This window comes from Polypterus senegalus, chromosome 4, assembly GCF_016835505.1.
Source record: "Polypterus senegalus isolate Bchr_013 chromosome 4, ASM1683550v1, whole genome shotgun sequence".
Lineage (NCBI taxonomy): Eukaryota > Metazoa > Chordata > Cladistia > Polypteriformes > Polypteridae > Polypterus > Polypterus senegalus.
Window position 1 is genome coordinate 215254386 of NC_053157.1, and position 21872 is coordinate 215276257.

The 21872-nt window shown below is 38.7% G+C and overlaps 1 protein-coding gene across 4 annotated transcripts in view; it reads left to right on the forward strand.

Annotated features, from left to right (window-relative positions):
• Nucleotides 1-21872, forward strand: part of slc4a11 (solute carrier family 4 member 11) — a 169481-nt gene that overhangs the window by 48047 nt on the left and 99562 nt on the right. For 3 of the 4 annotated variants that reach the window (XM_039751938.1, XM_039751941.1, XM_039751942.1), the window contains exon 2: nt 4061-4111. In XM_039751938.1, coding sequence (XP_039607872.1) covers nt 4078-4111 — 34 coding nt within the window. In that variant the 5' untranslated portion in view covers nt 4061-4077. Of the gene's footprint in view, nt 1-4060; nt 4112-15187; nt 15210-21872 lie in introns of all 4 variants that reach the window. The other variant, XM_039751939.1, reaches the window with a different exon arrangement.

Below are 21872 nucleotides of genomic sequence, written 5' to 3' on the forward strand. Positions count from 1 at the left end.
AGGGTTCCTGACCTGGATGTTGTAACAGCATGGATTTTAATAGGTTGTTGAATTATATAGTGCTATGATAAGAGGTGCTGGCTCTGACTGGGTTCAGGTATTTGAGTGTGCTTCACTTTGGGTTTGATTGGGGTGCTTGGCTGATCGAGCATACAAGTGCAAATGCAAGCAGATCAGTCAGGTGCCTTATTCACACATCAGAGTAGGCAAAGCACCATACCTGCACCCAATCAAACCAGATAAAAAGGAGCCTGCATGGTAGAAGGGGCAAAGAACAAAAAGAAACAAAACAGAAAGACACGGTCGTTAAAGGAAAGGTGAGGAGGTCAGAAATGGGATGGAATGGGAGCTACACAGAGGAGAAGCAGGAGGTAAAGTGAGACCCGGGGAATAGTCTGTGGACGACACTCAAGAGGGGGCTGAAGGTTGCTCCTGCTGAGCAATCTGGGAGAAGAAGCAACCAACCATTCCAGGAGGACTCCTCTGCAAGGCCAGGGAATGGCAGTGGGAATTGGAGGGAGTAATGCCTTGTACTCGCCAACGAACTGGCAACCTAGATCCAAGGGTTGTTTGTACCTCTAAACAAGAATTTGCACGCACAGGTTTATACTCATTAAATGTAAATTATGTATAAGTGGTAGTATCCTCTCAGATGACTGAAGATATAGGGAACAATTTATATAGTAGTACAATGGAAAAAGCACCTTTAGGACATTCAACTCACAATATGAGGCTATTTTAGAAAAATCAAGCAAATAAAGCTTAATGAATTGTGTTGGGCTGAATGGTCTGCTATCCTGCAAAGTTTATTTTTATATGAGAACTGGTTGGGCTTCCAGTCAATAGTAGGACACACTAATGGTGATAGTGAACCCCACATTGCACAAGTTAGGTTGATGAGAGTTAACCTGATACTTGATCTTTCAGTAATGGGAGAAAACCTAAAAAACAACACAAAACCACCATGTACATCTGTAGAAACATGCAGTCTTCACACAGAGATTAAACACTAAAAACATTTGAATCCCTGGTGGTGTCATCCAGCACTGCTAAGTAAATACCCTTTTCTATCACTTAGGTGTAGATCATGTCACACACGTTAAGATCTCAACAAAGGCAGTTATTTCATGATAACATTTATAGCTGGATGAACTGTAGGAGGCATCATATATTTCATCAGAATTAGGATTCAAAATGTTTCTGTGAATTCAGGAGGGTACTATCAATAGATAATGGATAGGTGATGAAAAGCAATATATAAACATAGTACAATGCAAAATGAGCATTTAGACAGAACAAATTCAATTTCACTTTAATAAAACAATTATTTAAATTAGTTTGTCAAAGGAATACATTACATTGGCTCCCTGTTCATTCCTTTTTTACTTAGTGTAGAGAAAGTATAGGGATCGTGAAAAAATTCAACCTCTAGACTTTGATGAAGGGGCGGCACGGTGGCGCAGTGGTAGTGCTGCTGCCTCGCAGTTAGGAGACCCGGGTTCGCTTGCCGGGTCCTCCCTTTGTGGAGTTTGCATGTTCTCCCCGTGTCTGCGTGGGTTTTCTCCGGGAGCTCCGGTTTCCTCCCACGATCCAAAGACATGCAGGTTAGGTGGATTGGTGATTCTAAATTGGCCCTAGTGTGTGCTTGGTGTGTGGGTGTGTTTGTGTGTGTCCTGCGGTGGGTTGGCACCCTGCCCAGGATTGGTTCCTGCCTTGTGCCCTGTGTTGGCTGGGATTGGCTCCAGCAGACCCCTGTGTTCGGATTCAGCAGGTTAGAAAATGGATGAATCTTGATGTTTTAGACCTTTCTGAGTCCAAAAAAGGTTATTTTTGAAATTATTTCTCTCTGTATGTAAATACTATAACTCAAACACTTTGCTTTATATCAAAGATAAGGAATCCTATCAACTTTTGGGCCTCTTCCGACAACCGGAAGTGGTACTTTAACTGAATGCATTTGCGAATTTTCAAGTAAACTATGGTTATAATTACAGATAGATTATTCATATTCTGTATAGATATTTATAATTATAAAAAGCAAATAGATACGAAATTTGAGAAAAATTACTTAGCTGATAGTAGTGTTTTATTTCAATAACTGTCCAAATTTTTTGTATGATGGAAATATAAATATGTACATGATATTAAAAAATATATATTCAATATAACACATATTCTTTCAATAATTATTATTAATTTTATTTCAATGTATGCATCATCAGTTTAACAATAACGTGTAAACACTGAACATGCCATGTAAACATAAAGATGTAATGGGAACAGTAAGCTGCTACATCCCCATTGTGTTCCTGGTAATATATTTAATTTTATGATTTTTCTTATTTTTTTTTCCGCCATTATTATCATAACTAGATGTAGCTAAATGCAGTTTTACCTAAAGCAGTTAGGTGACTATAACTCTTTTTACTTTGCATGTAATCTAAGTAATGCATATGTAATACTGAAAAAAGTCCACTACCGTTTTTGACCTCCCTAAGTGTGAAAGTATCATTTTAATAGAGATAAATTATTGTGTATCAATTAGTTATGATGAGAAACAAAGACGTATGATATCTGAGAAATATTGCACAACTGGAAGTGGTTGTGATGACCTTTTCCTCTATCTCAGTATACGAGAAAGTGAAGGGGACCGCACTCCCAGTTTTTTTTTTTTTTCTGTAGAAAACAATGCTACCATCCTAAAGCTGGCCATATCTGGGAGTCTGCTACAAGGAAAGAGGAATATTTTAAAAAAGAGAAGTTTATGAAAAATATCATTGTGTTTATGTTTAAACAGTCATTCCTTCTTACATCTATCCATCCACCTACCATTTAATTTATTTTAACTACTTCCTGGTAATATTTTCAAGTGACTGGAACTTAGCTCTGCAGTTTATGAACATGGTATATTCAGTACATGCATATGTTCTCAAGCCAGCTGAATTCAGTTTAAGTTTGTGTGGGACCAAATTCTAACTTGACTGCACTTAATGCCAATCCATCACAGGACACACACATGCATACAGTCATAATTACACAGTGATTATTTGAAATCTGCCAGTTACTGTTAACAGCTATGACTGTAGAAATGTGTGTGGAAAGCCTCTGTCACAGCAAATATTTCAATCAAGGAAACATTTTTCTAAACGGAAAATCAGTGAGTTCTGCTGTAATGCTGAAGGCAAAATATTGCAAGGGCAACTGAGTTATTTGCACACCTCAGATATTGATGTATATGTTTCAACACAACTTTCTTTAGCAAATGCAATTCTCCAAAGTGACTTACAAACCATAGCAGCATGACAACAAATTTGAGAGAATTGTACAAATAATAAATTGTATATACTTTATTGTAATTATTCCTCATATGCAAATCAACAAAGTAACCAAGGACAATACAGTATATGAAATTATATTATATGACTTACTTGAGTAAAAATGCTACCAGCATTTACATACTAAATATTATGTTGAAGTCAGATAATCTGAAAGGTCCATATCAGAGTTGTCTGTTTGTTAGTCTCCTTAGTGAAAACATTTAATAGTTTTGGCTGTGTTTCTTCCTTTGTTCTGTGGTTATTGACAATAACACATTTTACATCATCACTTAAATGTTTTGTCCAAATGAAGCCTCAACATTCAAACTGCTCTGTATGAGTGCCGTAGCCTTAACCAGTTCCTCTTGTTGCTTATTTCTTGAACAACAAAAATCTATAACCCATGAAAGGTGTAGACTTTTCAGAGCACCTTCTGCCTAATAGCCAACCCACGCCATTTCTTCATTTCTGCTAAGTTCTTGTTTAAGCTATAACAATTCTAATGGATGTACCCATGGCTCTGAGAGGTATGTGGCATTTGAAGTGAAGTCTCAAATAAACAGCTTTTATCTACTAACTCCAGTAATTTTTCATTTTTGTCTCTACATTGTTCCATTAATTGAATGCACATGTCTGAGTTTTATAGCAGTTATAATGTCAAAAAGTTTGTCAGTGCTCAAAAGACTACTCCCATTTAATGCTTGCAGTTTCTGTCTAACCTTGAGTGTGTTTTTTCCCCACAGATGCTTCACCTTCAGCAATGTCTTTGAATGGATTATTTCTCCAGCAAATAGGTAAGTTTATAATAATCAAATTATAATGTGTATGATATTACTTATTCAATAGTTTTTCACTCTCCTTTTGCTAGAATATTACCTGAACAGATCAGGATTCAGTGTACAGAAAGGCTGACAAAGCATCTTTGCATTATGGATGGCTTTTCACAAAGAAAATCATTCATATCTTTTAGGTCACATGAAGACTGTCTTTAATTTTTTTTTTCCTGATGTGAAAAGTAAACGCTACCCTTCTCCTGTGGTTTATATAACTAGCATCTGTCAAGTCTGCGACAAGTTTAAAATTGGTGAGACCTTTCTTGTTATCCCGGCTTGTCCATCTAACACCCACCAAGTCAGTTTGCAACCTTGAGGAAATGATCTGTGTATGACCAGCCGTCCTTCAGGGACCATTTTACTATGGCCTCTCAGTTTTAGAGATTTACTCTATACAATATCTTCAGTATCATACCATATCTGGAAGACTATGCAGCACATAGGCTCTGTTTTTATCATGTCTCCACTACTGCAACACTATGCTGGTAGAACTACTGACATGCATTACCAAGCCACCGTAGATGGTTGAAAGAATAGCAGCACATCTGGCCAAGACAAGCACATGTCACTCCTCTCTTCAGATCACTACACTGGTTTCCTGTAGTAGCGTGTATTAAGTTCACATCCTTGATATGTGCCTACAGAGAAGTCATTGAGTCAGCACCCTTTTATACCGAGACACTTTTGAGGTCCTATGCGCCTTCTCAACTACTCAAGTCTGCTGTTAAATGACATCTGGTCATGCCTCCATTAAATTTCAGTGCAGAATCTTTTTCATGTGTAGCTCCTGGCTGAAGAAACAAACTGCCAATCTCTATTTGAAATTGTGACTCTCTCAATGTTTTTAAGAAACATATGGAGTCTCTTGTATTTGGTGAATTCCTTTCTAACTGATATCAGCTGTTAGATTTGTGTATCCTAGAAACTATAACTAGCTTGTATTTTCTTCTGGGCTGTTCACTTGTGGGGATCAATCTTGTATCATTGCCTCATAGCACTTGTTCCTAAGCAGTCATTCAGACTGATGTTTACTCGATTAATTTGATCTCTTTTATACGTTACTTTGGATAAAAGCATCTGCTAAGCAAATTAATAAGTAAATAAAAGCCATTTTTAAACAATGCAAAATACATCATTCTAGAGTGAAAGTTGTTACTTACAAATGGAGAATATTTAAGAGGTACCATTATGTCTGGGAGTTGATACTTCAGCAAATTTACTCAAAGCTCATATCATGCGGCATTCTGAAAAATCACAAACAACCCAGAAGCTACATCTGTGAATCTACAGGCCTCTGTTATTGTGGTAAATACACCGGTTAATGACTTTACAATAAGAAAAAGGGCAAATATGTGTAGTTTTCATGGAAGGGTAGTCTATAGAAAACTCCTTTCCTGTAAAACAAACATGGCACCATGGCTTAATTTTCCAAAGTTATACTACAACACTTCCAGAGCAATAGACAGAGGAGACAAAAGTGGAATTGTTTGGTCATTATCCACAATGCCATTTATGGCAGAGAGTAAACATTACCTCAACAAGCGTTTAGGCAACCATTAATAATGCTGGTGGAGAAGTGATTATTTGGGAAGTCTTATAGCCACAAGACCTGGATACCTCTCAGTTATTAAGATTAACATGTGCTCCACTAGTATTCTAGAGCAGTGGTCCCCAACCTTTTTGACACCAAGGACCGCTTTACTAGGAGCACATTTTTCGAGGGGTGGTGGGGGGTATGGGATATTTGGGGGGTGTTAGGATTCGGAGGGGGTTGATAGGGCAGTTTTATACACAATTTACATTACATTTCTATTATTATTAAGTTATAATATCGTAATAGAAATTATACAACTTTCCATAATGCAGAATCAATGGGAGCTCTGAGCTTGTTTTCCTGCAACCAGACGATCCCATCTGGAAACGATGGAAGACAGTGACACACAAAGTGTGTTGCTTATGTTCAGTCTACTCCGTAATCTTGTTTTGGTTGCTGTCACTGCAGAAAACGCTGTCTCACAAAGATAGGATATTGGAAATGGAAGCAGACTTTTCAGTGCTTTTGTGGCAACCTCAGGATATTCCGCCTTGACTTTAATCCAAAATGTATGGAGATTTGAAGTTGTCTCAAACATACTTTTAAGGCCACCATCATTTGCAGCCTCAAGCAGTTGATCTTCTTCAAGCACAGACAAAGTTGATTCACCTGTCTTATTCACAAATGGGTCACAGATCCATTCCTTCCCATGCCGGAGGTCTTTTGTGGTTGAGAATAATGCTCAAACTCTATTGAAAGTTGAGATAGGTGATCATACACCAGCAGGGAGAAAGAAGGCCGTGGCTTGGTATCTTTAACAACCTCTGCTAACTTTTGAAACATATCAAAAATTTCAATGTTCACTCGTCGGCCATATAAATCAAGTTTGCCTTTGAATGCAGCCACTTTATATGCCAACTTGAACAATGGGTATCTTCTGCCTCTGCCCCAAGTGCTGCTGCTCCACCACTGCCTCAGATTTTCCTCCTCAGGCTCCTCCAGCACTCCTACGGCCTGGCTGGATACTCAGTCTGCAGAGTGGGTAAAGATGGGGTGCCCAATAGTGCCTGTATGCCTGTTCATATTGTAAGGTTTCTGAACTATTTTGGGATACCCCCCCGCCAACGGGAAGTGTGTTCCAAAGCATGATTACCGCGTCTATGTAAGATTGTTTGTCCATTGCCGGGGCAGGGGAACAGCAGACTCACAGCGCTGCATTGAAGCGCCACAGAAGCGAATCCTAAAAGATCATGGTCGTGCTATAAGTCCCTGTCTTACACCTCAAAACACGAGACTGAGTCTTAGTACTTTAGCAAAACCAGCAGTCAGGCAGGGCTGTGGCCAGGTTCCCTGCATTTACAATGTTCTGTGCATCACCCATCGAGATCTTTTCTGTTTGCTTTGGCAGAGAGATGCAGCAATGCTGTGAGCCTGCTGTTGCCCGGCAATAGATAAACAGTCTTCCACAGACGCAGTGATTACATTTCAGTACGCTCTTCGGCTTGTTGTCCAGTTGACGGAGGTCCCAAGAGAGTTTAGAAACCTCACATTTTCTTGAATGAGTGCCGCATTAATAGGAATGTTTCTTGAACGAGCATCACTGAACCACATAAAAACCCCAAATTTTTCTTCTTTTTTTGCATATAACAAAGTCATATGCATTGCATTTGTCATTCCAACAGTTTGCCCATCACAAACAATAACACTGTTATAGTTTTTTCTTGTCTGCCATTTCTATAGGAGGATGACAATGAGTTAAATTCTAATGGATATTTTTCAAATGTTGACGAGCAATAAGCAAAAGTCATCACTGAAAAGCACAGATAACAAAAACAGCAAAAAAAACATTTTTTTACAATGTTTCTGTTTGGGGATCATTGTGCAAATATGCACAACTGAGCTGCGACCACAGAACTAACTGCTCTGTGAATGATTCATTCAAGCATTTCAAGGTCAATTGCAATGAAAGTATCTGCTAAATGTACTTCGTAGTAATGAGATTTCTATAGACTTGTGTCATAAGGGGAAACTGTTGGGACCATAAAAACACTTTGTTGTAATACTCTCTCACCTCGGTCTCTCTCCTCTCTCTGCGCTGCTGCAAAGCCCCACCCGCCTAGTGTTCTGAAAAGTGTCCTCAGTGAAGGGGGCAGCCATTTTTCTGTAGCCCTTCACTGATTGAGTCTCTGTTGCTGGCAGCTCTCTGGGGACCGGGGGTTGGGGACCCCTGTTCTAGAGGGAAATATGAGACTAGATTTCAAAGGTTTAGTTGAAATTGTATCATGCATCCACACAATTGTCCTAAAAATTTTAACAAAGCTTAAAGTAAGTAATCTCAATCTCATTAAGAAGCTGTGGAGGGAACTTAAGAGGACTGTTCATAAACAAATGCCATTGATTGTCAATGAGCTGATAGTTTTAAAAAAGTGTAGACCAAAATTCCTAAAATAAGATACCAGTTACATTTACAATTACAGTGGAACCTCGTTTCATGAACATCCCGGTTCACGAACAAATCGGTTTACGACCAAAAAGTTCGCCAAACTTGTTCCTCTGTTCACGACCACACTCTCGGTATACGAACAAGCCAGTTTCCCTTTCGGTTTGTACGTGTTCAGTCTCTCCCTGTGCCTTTCCTGTGCAGCGAGCGAGCAAGAGAGAGCGCGACACACAAACACACAGGCGCATGAGAGAGAGATACACACACACAGGCGCATGAGAGAGACACACACACACACAGGTGCGCGAGAGAGAGACACACAAACACACACGAGAGAGAGAGTGCTGGACGCAGAAGGTAGAGAATGCAGTTAAAGAATGCACTGGGCTTGTTTTTGTTTTCATTTCTGTTTACAGAGATCGGTTCGTAGCGTGCATTGTTGCAATGTTACTTTTCTTGGTAGTTTATTAAATTACGGATTTTTCAAATGTTCATTGTTTCCCTGTGCTTAAAACTCATTAAAAAAAAGTGTTTTTTAGTGAGCGGTTCTTAGCACTATAGTGCAAACTATTGCAGTGTTAGTTTTATCTGTTGTTCAAGGTTTTCTCAGTGTTATTCAATGTTTTTACATTTAGTTTACTACTAGCAAAATACCCGTACATCGCAGCGGCGAAGTACTGCCTTAAAATTTTTATTAAGAAGAAAATTAAACCTTTTTAAACTGCGGGAAAATATAGCAATAATTATTTGTTAAGGATCTCTTTGTATACCACATTGTGAGTTCGGCCCTCCGATTGTAATATGACCAAGCTGTGCGCTGAGCTTACTCTTGAGCATGCAACGTACAGTTGGCCATGTGAACAGTAATCTTGTTTTAAATCTCTCTTGGATTGCTGCTGTCGTAATCGGTTTGAGTTTCATGGTTTGTTTCAATTATGACAGTATTTGTAGGACTTGTGTTGAAGAGACATTCGGCATCTGTCAAGCGTTGTAAGTATACAACCAGTTTCATCGATAACTTCACATCCAGCTTTTGAGAGTTTAAACATTCATAAACATCAAAGTGTCCACTACTGAAATCGTCACCTGTCAATCTAAGATGTTTAAGAGGCATTGGCGGTTGTCGAAAGGTGTAAAATATTTGGTCATTTCGGTACACTTGAAAGCGACAACCAAACAATTCAGCGGCAGCCATCAACTCACATGCAGAACCATAGGTGAAGGGCTTAAGCATTTCACTCTTATTGTGCTCCTGTGTAGTATAATTATCTCCTGTACCGTCATCAGTTTACACCTTTAACCTGTCCCAGTCATTCAATACATAAGACACAATGTTCCTCCGGATATCAAGAGTGAGCCTGATATGGCCGTGCAATATGTAACAAAGAGAATGGAAAAGGCAGGTGCCATCTCCGGGCATGGAGACCACTCGGTAAGTGACAGTTCTTTGATCGATGGTGATCACCTTGATAGACATGTTAATGGGGGTATGGTTGGAACGATAAAGGAAATGGGTACTGAACAATGTAAAGTAAGTCTAAAATACCTACACAATAACTATAATCACAATAAACGAGCAATAAAACAGCGGAGAAGCCGTGGATTAAATAAAAAGGCTCTAGTTATCAGCAGGGAGACATGAATCCCATGCCGAATCAAGGAAGGGAATGTTGAGACCGGAGCGACGGACTGTCTTATATAGGCAGGCAGCCAACAACGTGGGAGGCGTTGGGATGGGGGACCCAACGCCGCCTCACACAGTGACCGAGCTGCAGGCTATGGATGTATATATGTACGTAAGTAGGATTCAGTTAGCGTTGGGAACCCGCGTACCAAATTTCTTGAAGATGGACCCATAAGTAACAAAGACCGTTGGAAAGTTCAATATGGTGGCAGACAGTGGCATCATACCACCGAAATAAGTACGTACATTGGTTTCGGTTAGCGCAGGGAAGCCGCCTACCAAATTTCGTGAAGATGGGGCCATAAATAAGAAAGTTCAACATGGCGGACATTGTTGACCGTTATGACCGTTACGCATAGAATTTCGAAATGAAACCTGCTTAACTTTTGTAAGTAAGCTGTGAGGAATGAGCATGCCAAATTTCAGCCTTCTACCTACACGGGAAGTTGGAGAATTAGTGACGTTGGAAAGTTCAATATGGTGGCCGACAGTGGCATCATACCACCGAAATAAGTATGTACATTGGTTTGTTAGCACAGGGAAGCCGCCTAACAAATTTCGTGAAGATGGGGTCAGCCTTCTACCTACACGGGAAGTTGGAGAATTAGTGACGTTGGAAAGTTCAATATTGTGGACGAAAGTGGCGTCATACCATCGAAATAAGTACATACATCAGTTTCGGTTAGCGCAGGGAAGTCGTCTACCAAATTTCGTGAAGATGGGGCTGTAAATAAGAAAGTTCAACATGGCGGATGTTGTCGACCGTTATGACTGTTACGTGTAGAATTTCGAAATGAAACCTGCTTAACTTTTGTAAGTAAGCTGTAAGGAATAAGCCTGCGTGTGTGCGTGCGTGGCCTTTTATTAGTATAGATTACCCTGTGCATTCTATGGTATAATTAACTACATTTGTGCTTAAAAACTAAAAAAATATATATATTTACATACAGTTCGTATGGTCTGGAACGGATTAATTGTATTTACATACAATTCTATAGGGGAAATTGCTTCGGGTCACGACCAAATCGGTTTACGACCAGAGTTTTGCAACAAATTATGGTCGTGAACCGAGGTTCCACTGTATGAAGAAAACATTTTTCTCTAAGGTAGTTCTGGAAACTACTGAATCACAGAGTGTACAACAACAACATTTATTTATATAGCACGTTTTCATACAAAAAAAAAATTTAGCTCAAAGTGCTTTACAGAATGAATAGAAAAATAGAAGACACAATAACAAATAAAAATAAGTCAACATTAACATACAGTAGAATAAGTAAGGTCCGATGGCCAGGGTGGACCTAACGGAAGCATGTAGATTGAGAAGAGCAGCGGACCCAGCATAGAGCCTTGTGGAAGACCATATCGGATATCATGTGTTTTTGAGTTGTGATTACCACAACTCACAAAGAATTTTCTCCCTGCCAGGTAGGATTCAAACCAATTTAAGACACTGCCAGAGAGGCCCACCCATTGACTAAGGCGATTTCTAAGAATATTGTGATCAATGGTATCAAATGCAGCACTCAGATCTAAGAGGATGAGAACAGATAAATGGCCTCTGTCTGCATTCACCCGCAAGTCATTTACTACTTTAACGAGTGCAGTTTCTGTGCTGTGATTTGTTCTAAAGCCTGACTGAAATTTAGCATGAATAGCATGTTTATTGAGGTGGTCATTTAACTGCATAATGACTGCCTTCTCTGAATTTTACTTAAGAAGGGCAGGTTAGAGATGGGTCTAAAATTTTCAAAAGCCAATGGGTTAAGATTATTTTTCTTGAGCAGGGGTTTAACTACAGCAGTCTTAAGACAGTTTGGGAAGACCCCCGTATCTAATGACGAATTTACTATGTCAAGAATATTGTTAATTAGCACGCCTGATATTTCTTTGAAAAACCTTGTTGGTATTGGGTCAAGGACGCAGGTGGAGGGTTTCAGTTGAGAGATTATACAATGTAATTCAGGTAAATCTATCCTGGTGAAAGCATTTAATTTGTTTATAATGGAGTACCGGGGTTTTGGAGGTTCTGCAGTGTTGGGGAGATATACTATGTTATCTCTAATATCATTAATTTTTTGATTGAAAAATACAGCAATGTTCTCACAGGTTTCACTGGAAGTATTCTGGGGGCATTCCTTTGTGTTACCTGGGTTTAACAGACGATCAATTGTAGAAAATAAGACTCTGGGATTATTAGCATTGTTATTTATAATATTAGAGAAATAGCAGCGCGTCTCAAGACAGACTGTGTTATTGTATTCGGTTATTTTAACCTTCAATATCTCATAATGGATAGTAAGTTTAGTTTTCCTCCATTTACGCTCAGCTCTACGACATGTTCTTTTTAAATCAGACACTCTTTGGGTCTTCCATGGTATAACAATACTAGAAGATTTTTTAACTGTCTTTTCAGGTGCAACTATGTCAACAGCAGCTCTTACTTTAGAATTAAAGTTTTCCACTTTACTATTTACATTATCCTCGCTATTATAGTTGGCATTATGAACGGACTGATTGCTTAGAATAGTTGTCAAAGATGCGTTTTTTAACAAAATGCTTCTCATGAGCGTTTTCTATCTTTATTTCTATATTAAATAGAAGGAAATGGTCTGATAGACCGATATCAATGACCTGCTTTATATCAACTTTAAGTCCTTTAGCAATCACTAAGTCTAACGTATGACCTGCTTTATGTGTAGGCTGATTAACGAGCTGCCTCAAATCAAAAGAGTCCAGGAGGTTCATGAATTCTTTTACTTTTTGGTCACACTGATTGTCGACATGAAAGTTAAAGTCGCCGACTATTAAGAGTGCGTCATAGTTTGTAACTAAAATTGACATTAAGTCAGAGAATTCCTCAAAGAAAGACGCGTTATATTCAGGAGGTCTATACACGGATAATACTAAAGCAGTAGCACTTACCCACTACATCAGTAATGAAGTTAAATTTATCTAACTTTAAGACTTGGTGAGATCTAAATAATGATAAGTTTCATCTTGACATGTAAAACCAAAGAACTAAAAGGTGAGGTACTTTTATTTTTCACATTGCTTTGTGAAAGGTAAAAAATGCCAGGCTGGATTAAGAATTCCACTGGCTCCTAGGTGTCAGAACTGAAAATGACCTCCACACCTTACCTCACTACCCCACATGCATATTACTCACACATTATGAACATCACATATTGTGTGTCAATTATAAATCAATTACAGGGATTGAAGTAGGAAAAAATACCAATGTTTATATCTGGTTAATTTTATAATTCTGTTTTGTTATTTCATGTATTGCAGTGAATTTGACAAACTAACTGCTATGGGCAACATTACATCTATGGGAAATCAACTTTCTTCTGATAGCACATTTAAGTAACAAAACACATTTTAAAAAGACCTATGCAAGTATTTGATGTGGTAAAAGGGTGATAAAAGTATTTGATGTGGTAAAAGGGTGATATACTGTAAGTGTTAAACTGAGCGTTTAACTGGATACGCATAGTGCGTTTGCACCAAATAAAACAAAAAAAAGAGTTGTTTTTTAGGTTTTCTGTTATTTGGTGTGTCTTATTTCCTGCAGTGGCCTTGCAGTCCTCCACATTATTGCTCACATCTGTGTTATGGGACGCCACAGAATTAGATTGCACATTACTTGTAGCATGCTATGAAGATACTGGCTTTTTCCTGACCTTACTATCTGTAAAGTATGTCTAATTAGTCTCTACTTGTTCTCAGAGTGCTTATTCTAATCATCATTCTCATATAGTTTTCTCCAAAACAATGTCTTTTGCTTCTGTCTTTTTAAAATTTTCTTTTTGTTGCACCATTCATTTGTCTTTTTCTCTTTTTGCGGCATTGTAAAACATCAAAAGTATGATCTCATACAATTGACCTCTAGCCACCTGCTCTAATCATGCTCCACCTATATCAAAGGTTTTTATTAAGTCTGATTGGATAGGATTATAATTGTGAGGATCCAGGTGATGTAGGGCTCTTGTGCTGGGTAGTGGATTTCTGTGAGTGTCTGTTCTATATGTGAAAACCTGGACTTTTCCTGTTTTTAGGCATTTTCTTCTTGTATATGCTAAGGCTCTTTTATGAGCAGGGCACACCAAGGTCATCCTGATGATAGATTCAGCCATTACAAGATTATTTAAGTATTTTATTTGTAAATGAACTTTAAAACCAAATGCAAATATGACATTACAGATTTAATAAGGATGTTTAGCTCTGTTTTAAACACTAGCCTAGACTCTCTGGATTCTGGGTAAGCTGCTAGATATCTTGAACTAAGTTCTATACCCGTTCCATAATTCCCTGAATAGCCTGCAAAGCAGTTTACCACAGTGAGTTAGTGTGCTATTGGAAGTCTTTTTTAATACCTGCCATTCAATTTTACATCATAAGCACATTTTTCTGTCATATTTATATTTAATTATTCATATGTTACTATTTTGTGCAGTTTTCTAATGACAACTGCTGTAACAGAAAATTTTACTTATAATAGAACTATCCAAATGTTAGCCTAATTTCAGTTTTTCTCTTTGGACTTGTTTGCTATTCAACTATTGCTGGTTTAGTTTTCCACCTCTGAAATCAAATGATGCTTACCATCTACAAGCTACTCAGTCTTTTTAATTAAAAAAAAAATTAAAGTCCATTTGTTTTTATTTTTCCATTTTTTCCAGTCTAGGATCACAGGAAGGGTGGGTGTATCCCTCTAAGTGCTGATGCCACAAAGGAGCAACTTTGGATTGGATGCTAGTCAACTACAGAGCATGATCTTAAACTAACTCATAATGAGCAAATCTTGAGTCAACAATTAATGCCACGTGCACAGTTTAGTTGATTTAAAAAGATGTTCATCATGTTTATCATATGTACATCTGAATTATTATTCACACTGTAAAATTAAGTAACATTAAAATAATGGTGCTGAAAATAGCAGTAAAATACACAGTTCATGCAATACCAAGTATATCATACAATTTAGAACATCATCCTCTTCCATCCTCCATCCATTGAACATGAAGTACCTGAAAAGAACCCATGTAGACTTGGAAGGTACATTGTTTTATTTTCAGCTGTTATGAGGAGACATGCAAGTAACAGTTTCATTACACTGATGACACATGACAATAAACTTAACTTTACCTGAGCCGCACTGACAAGCAACATTACTAACCACTGCATCACCATGCTGCTGTTTGTGTCTTGTTGTTAGAAGTAAGACTTTTCAAGCAGTGATTTTTTCTCCAGCTCCAGCTTTTCAAGTTCAGAGTCAATGCTAGTGAAACATGAGTTAGAAGATTGTATAGATAGTACCTGTTTTTACATGATGGACTGATTTACTTCACTTTTTTTCTGTGTTTTTATTTTCAGAGGAATAAAGATATTATGGAAGGTGAGTGTCTGTATTCAAATTTTTTCAGTGAATCTTTAACTGGCAGGCAGAGGTTCGTGAAAACTTGTGTATGTTTAATATTTAGTAGAAACATTTTTATTTTATTTTAATTTAGAGACCTGTACTTGAGTGAAACAAAAACCATAAGAAACCATAACATGACTGTTTTGTCTTATTGGTAATATTCATAAATAATGACAATATGCAAAGTACATTTGAATATTGGCAACCATACAACCGGATAAATGTTTTTGTGTAGTTTCAGGCGGCACACAGACTTGTTAGTTACTTAAAAATGTCTCTAGTTAAGGCATCATTTGTGGTCAGCTTTCTTCAGAACAGGACGCATGCCTGTCTTAATATGGCTGCTGAGCTGTGCTCTTCATTGTGTTGTCCTTTTCAGTTCATGAATCAGTTTTGTAAGAGAAAGAGAGCTGGGTACAGCAAGCAAATTTATAGTTTTCTGTCCAACCCCTAGAGCCAATAGGACGTCATGGTACTTAAAGGCTTCTGATACAAGCCAGTTCCAAACAGCCATACCTCAGACCAATGGGGGAATAGAACATCTTCACACCTGCTCCCTAAACCATATGTTAAGGTAAAGCTTGGCAGTTAGGCAGCCTGGCTTTCCTGCGAGGGTTGAGAGAGAGACTTTACCAGAGAAACACTTGCCAAACTGGTTTGAGGCACTTCCCCCAACTGTCGTAAAATTCACTTTCCAGACTTAGTCCTGGTGGGGGGGTTATAAACATGAATGCTTCTCACTAATATAACACTGATATTACATTGCTTTGCCTAAGTTACAAATAAAGTTGCAAAATTTCAAATCACAACAATGATACACCTACTTAATCCAATGCATAATCAAAAATGTTGAAGCCTGTCCAGGCAGCATCAGGATCAAAGAAGAAAGTAGCTCTTGACAGGGTGCCAGTCCATCACATGCCTCCACTCGCACACACACACACACATCCACCCACACAGGGCTACTTTGGAATCTTGAGTTAATTCAACCTGCATGTCCTTGGGGGTGTGTGTCAGGAAATCTGTAGTATCTAATGGAAAGCCCACACAGATGGGTTTAATAGTTGTAAGCTCCACACAGACAGTGACCAAGACTTATGGTTTCAAACTCTGGACACTGGATCTCTCTTGCAGCGGTGCTAGCAACTACACAACCCTATAGCATAAGAGATCTGTGATACTATAATCCATGATAGACATGGGTGCATAGCAAGAGGCTACTTGGATGTACAGTAGTGGCGTTAATTTCATTTTCAATAAGACAAATGCACCAAAACCAGTTTTTTACATATGATGCTAAATTGAGAGGATAGCATATAATTCCAGATACAACAGAATTTCTATAGAAGAGTTGGATTTAGCTTTGAAAGATATGTGGATGGTGGATTTTAATGTAAATAAATGTAAAGTTTCATATGCTGGAATTTAAAAAAGTAATGTAAAATTGCATAGCGGAGAGTCACTCAGTCATTTTCTAACATGCTTAGACCTGAACAGGGTGCTGGAGACTATCCCAGGCAGTGCAGGGTGCAAGGCAGGAACCAACCCTAGACAGGGTGCCAGTCCACTGCATGGTGAACACATCAGCACGCGCACGCACACACACACACACACACACACACACACCAACCACACACTATGGCCAATTTAGTACCACCAATCCACCTAACCTGTATGTCTTTGGACTATGGAAGGAAACTGACACACCCAGAGGAAACCCACACAGACATATGGAGAACATGCAAACTCCATGCACGGAGGACCCAGGATACAAACCCTGGTCTCCTCACTGCAGTGCAGCAGCACTACCACAGTGCCGCCATGCCACCCATAGTGGGGAGTCATTATCTTAAAAGTAATTATTATTAAAGCAATAATGAGCTTGCCACATCCGTGAAAAAAACACTGTTGTCTTGCTAACTGTGTAGGGTAAACAATCTAATGCGTCTTTGCTTAAGCTGTTTAAGACATTTGTGAGGCCACATTTGCAATACTGGTGTTGTTTAGGTGCCCAAAGTGTATATTAAGGGGGATATAACAGCACTAAGTCTAGAGAAGAGCAACTAAACTTTTTCTAGGCCTATGGCAAATGAACTGATTAGATGAAAAGATTAAAGTAACTGAATATTTGCAGTTTAGAATCTAAATGAACAGGTGATACAATATTCACCATAAAAGGAATTTATTTCCTTGATGTCTTAGCACCTAGGATACATACATTAATAGGATATCCAAAGTATCAAAATAGTTCATGCATATCCTCAAATACAAAAGATGAATAAGGCAGAGAAATAAATACGAGGAGAATAAAATGTAGGTAATTAAATTGCGTTGCCTTTCTGCAGCTTCTTCAACAAGTGTTGCACATCTATGCTTCTTGCCTGCTTGGCCAGCTCCCAAGTACTCGTCTGTATCTTTAAAGCACTATCCTATCATCAGTCCTCTTAATTCAGAACATCCAAAAATCTGATCAGTCCTCAAAAGTCTCCACTAACCTTTATGCCAGTGTTTAGACCTAAACTCCCTTGATACTGTATATTGTCACCACTATTGAAATGGGTAATGTATGCTTGTAAAAAGATTGGTATTTTTGAGTGAAAGCAGGTCTGCAAGGTAGAGTGGAACAGAATTAATTTACATTACTATAATAGCTGATGAATGACTTCAGAAAATGTCTGCTTGCAGTTATTGGTGCTAAATAGGATATAAGCAGTTATGTGGTCCAAGTAGGCAATTACTTTTCCACTTGGGTCGATGGATATTAAATAATTTTGTTTAATTTAGTAAATTGAAAAATATGTGCAGCTTTGTATGTTTTTGCTCACTGTTTTATTTTACTTAATAAGATGTGTCACCGAGTGATCTCACTGGGAAAACATTAATATTATTGCTCTCTAAAAAGTAAAACTATTAAATTAAGAAGGCAGCAGCTCTGGTCAGGTGAACTGAAAAAAATAACATTTTCTATTGAGCTGCATGGAAGTAAACTTCATTTCATTGAATTTTTTTTAGAAATAATTTATTTTGCTTGGGTGGTGTAGTGCTGGGGCTTCTGCTTCATTGATCTGGTGTCATTTGTTTGACCCCTGTGCTCAATAGCGGTCTATCTAGAGGTTACAATATCTACTGTGTCTGCGTGAATCTTCCACCAAGTACTTTACTATAATTCCCATGTCCCAAATACATTTAAGAGATACTGAGTTACTCTCAATACAAGGATATGTATGTGTATGAGTGAATCCTGTAATGGACCTGTGCCTTGTATGGCCTCAGACTCTAAGCTGTATTAAATGTGCTGAATATATTATTTTGCTAAATTTTTAAATAGTCATAAAGGTCTAAGGCACAGTAATGGCACCAACTCATGTGGGACCGTGTATTTTTGTATATGTTATGTGTTTATGTACAGTATACATATATACTGTATATGGCACAAAGTTGTTTAGGTACAGTTTAAATACAGTGTGAACTAGGCCCGGACACAGACAGGCGGACATGTTGTTGTCAAACCACCACACGTTTATTTACAGTATTTACACTAATAATAATGGTCACAAAGACCCCAGTCCATTGGTCACACAGACCCAGTCACGTGCACAAACCCCAAACCAATCACAGTCCTGGCCACAATGCCTTGTCTTCAGCCCGCCTCCACAGCTCCTCTAGCCTCGAATGAATGGAGACGGCCCCTTTTATAGAGGACCCGGATGAGCCCCAGGTGTTCCCGGCATTCCTCCTCTAGCCACGCCCCAGCGTGGCGGAAGTGCCGGCTGCTCTCTGGGTGCCGTCATAAATCTTCCCCCCAGCACTTCCTGGTGTGGCGGAAGTGCTGGGGTAACAGGTCCCCAAGGCATTGGGGCGCCTCCTGGCGGTGACCACGGGCCCCTACAGGGTAGGGCTTCCATGCCCTGTACCCGTGGCCCCCAAAACAACCCGGAAGGCAACCCCCACGTGATCCAGGGTGGGTGCAGACCCACATCCGGTCCTTCTTGTCGTCCCGGCCGGGTCATGGCCCCTGGCATCCCTGACAACAGTTAAATACAGTTTTACTGCAACAAGAAGAAAACAAAGTTTGTAATTTTTGTAAAATGTGATGATTAGGCAGCATTTTTAGGGACACCACTTCTGCAACTTAGACATTCAGAGGAGTCAAAACCTTCTCAAAAAAGCATAAAGATATCCAAGGCAATAAAAAAGAACTGATTAATTGATGGATTAAAACTAATTGGTACAATGTCTTAAAAAATAGTACTTGCATAACAATGTATTTGAAAATATCACACCTTTTCTGCCAGTTCTTAGCAGTACAACGTTAATGATTTACAATGCAAAGCTTGGGAAAAGGAGAAAGGAATCTCAATGCCTTCATTTATTATCCCATGTGAAAGGTTTAAAACCTTGCATCACATTTATTTTTGTCTTACATTTTGCTCATGGCTGCTTACTCACCTCACAGACCTCCTATCTGAATGCCATGAAAAAATGAACTCAAACACTCAAGAGACATGCTGTGATTGATTTATTAACCAATAATTAAACACCAAAGGTTTACTGTATCTTGTGTAAAACATGTATGCTTTTTGGTAAGATTTTAGCATAGGCGTTAATGCTTGTTATAGCGCATTTATTAGTCCCCTGTTGCTGTGTAACACGGCATTTCCTAAGATCTTACATAGCAGTAAGTGATTAATAGATGCACTATTGTGAGTTGTTGTCATTAGTGCTTAGTAGGTCTTAATACGATCTAATGAAACATCTGTTGTTTATTACGGTGAGATAATAGACTAATGTTAGGATGTAGCGGATTAGATAATGGATGGATAGATATATCCAAGTAGCCCCTACTCTGTCATTTTTAATTGCTTTTCTTACAAAATAAAGGAGATTAGATTAGTAAATTAGAACCAGCTGTTAACTAGTACGACTCATTCTCTAATTTCGATTGCTGACATTCTTCAATAAACTTATTTTATTTTGTGATGTGGGATAGTTTTCACTGATGAAATATAATTGCAGTATGTCTCTTCTATTCATGTAAAGATAACATTTGACTCGGATAAGAAGTAACTTTGTACAGACAGTCAGTCATTGTCCAACTCGCTATATCCTAACTACAGGGTCACGGGTGTCTGCTGGAGTCAATTCCAGCCAACACGGGGCACAAGTCAGAAACAAACCCCAGGCAGGGTACCAGCCCACCCACACACCCAGCAGGGACAATGTAGGATCGCCAATGCACCTAACCTGCATGTCTTTGGACTGTGGGAGGAAACCCACGCAGGGAGGACCCAGGAAGCGAACCCAGGTCTCCTTACTGCGAGGCAGCAGCGCTACCACTGCACCACAGTGCTGTCCAACTCTGTATATTACTTTGTAAATTTCAAAAATGTAATTTGTTCTCTAATTTCTGATTCCTAGTGTAAATCTACACAGTTGCACAGGCAGTTTTTCAGCAAGGCTGATGAGGTATATGTCTGGATCATCTTGTTTCTGTGTAGTACCGATTTCATCTCTCAGTTTTTATCTATGAAGTGTCTGCTCGCTTCACTCGCCTACCCCTTACCCTCTTACCAGCTCACGTTGTGAAGAGGGGGGCTGAACGCATGCTAAGGAGATGCGGTCGCTCCTTTGAAAACCCCTCTTAAACAGTGATACAATGGGAACCAAATACATTTTTTTTACCTCCTCTTTGCTCAATAAACTGCTGGCTTGCTGCTGCAGCCTTGCTGCGTGATCTGAATGTCGCGCAGTGCTTCTAACATTTAAAATCCTTTACAGCAGCTGTCCTTTTGTCTCACTGCCTTGTCTTTCGGGACGTCAAAGTGTCTCCGAGAAAATCATGTCTCGTCTCCTTCCAAGATTTTTTTTATAATAGAGAGATATGATGTAATTCTCAGTTATTAGTGCATTCCTGTTGTTAGTCGTTGAGTACAAACTAATTGACTGCGATAAGCAGAGTTTTCTTCTTTTGCATCTTCTTTGTAAAATGTTTTCCTTTATGTCTGGTAGTAATGCCACAAGATAAATGTGGTACTCTGGCTCAGGCCTTTGGTATCAACCAAGCTGACTAGAAACATGTATTGTTCTATCACTGTACACACTACGAGGTGCTTGTCTTGTCCTTTAATACATTGCAAATGTCCAGCTGTGGTATTACAGCAGAATGTTGTACACTTTGCAGGGAATTTCCTCAGCCTTTTTTTAAAATGCTTCCAAGCCAAGCTCGATTTAGCATGCTTCATTTTTGCAAATGCATCTATTCCCCTTACTGGTGTACTGTAAAGTGAGCTGATGTTTAGCTTAAATACTGCTCTCATATATCTGCTTAAATGATCAACATGTCTGAAAATAGGGTCTATATCTGACATTGTAATTCAGAGTAAGTAAATACATTTTTCAGTGCAAATCATATAATTGATAATTGTTTTTAAACTCTTAAAGTATATTATTGGTATTTTTCAAGTCAAAGTTATTTCTTCACAAACATGGTATACAGGTATATGCATTTGCCATGTGAAATGTTCTTGTAAATTTAAGGGATTTCTATATATTTAATAAAAATATATGGCCCGACACTGTGGTTTACAATGAACCCTATAGGGCCTGGGGCTCCAATAAAAAGTAAAAGCATAAAAATGT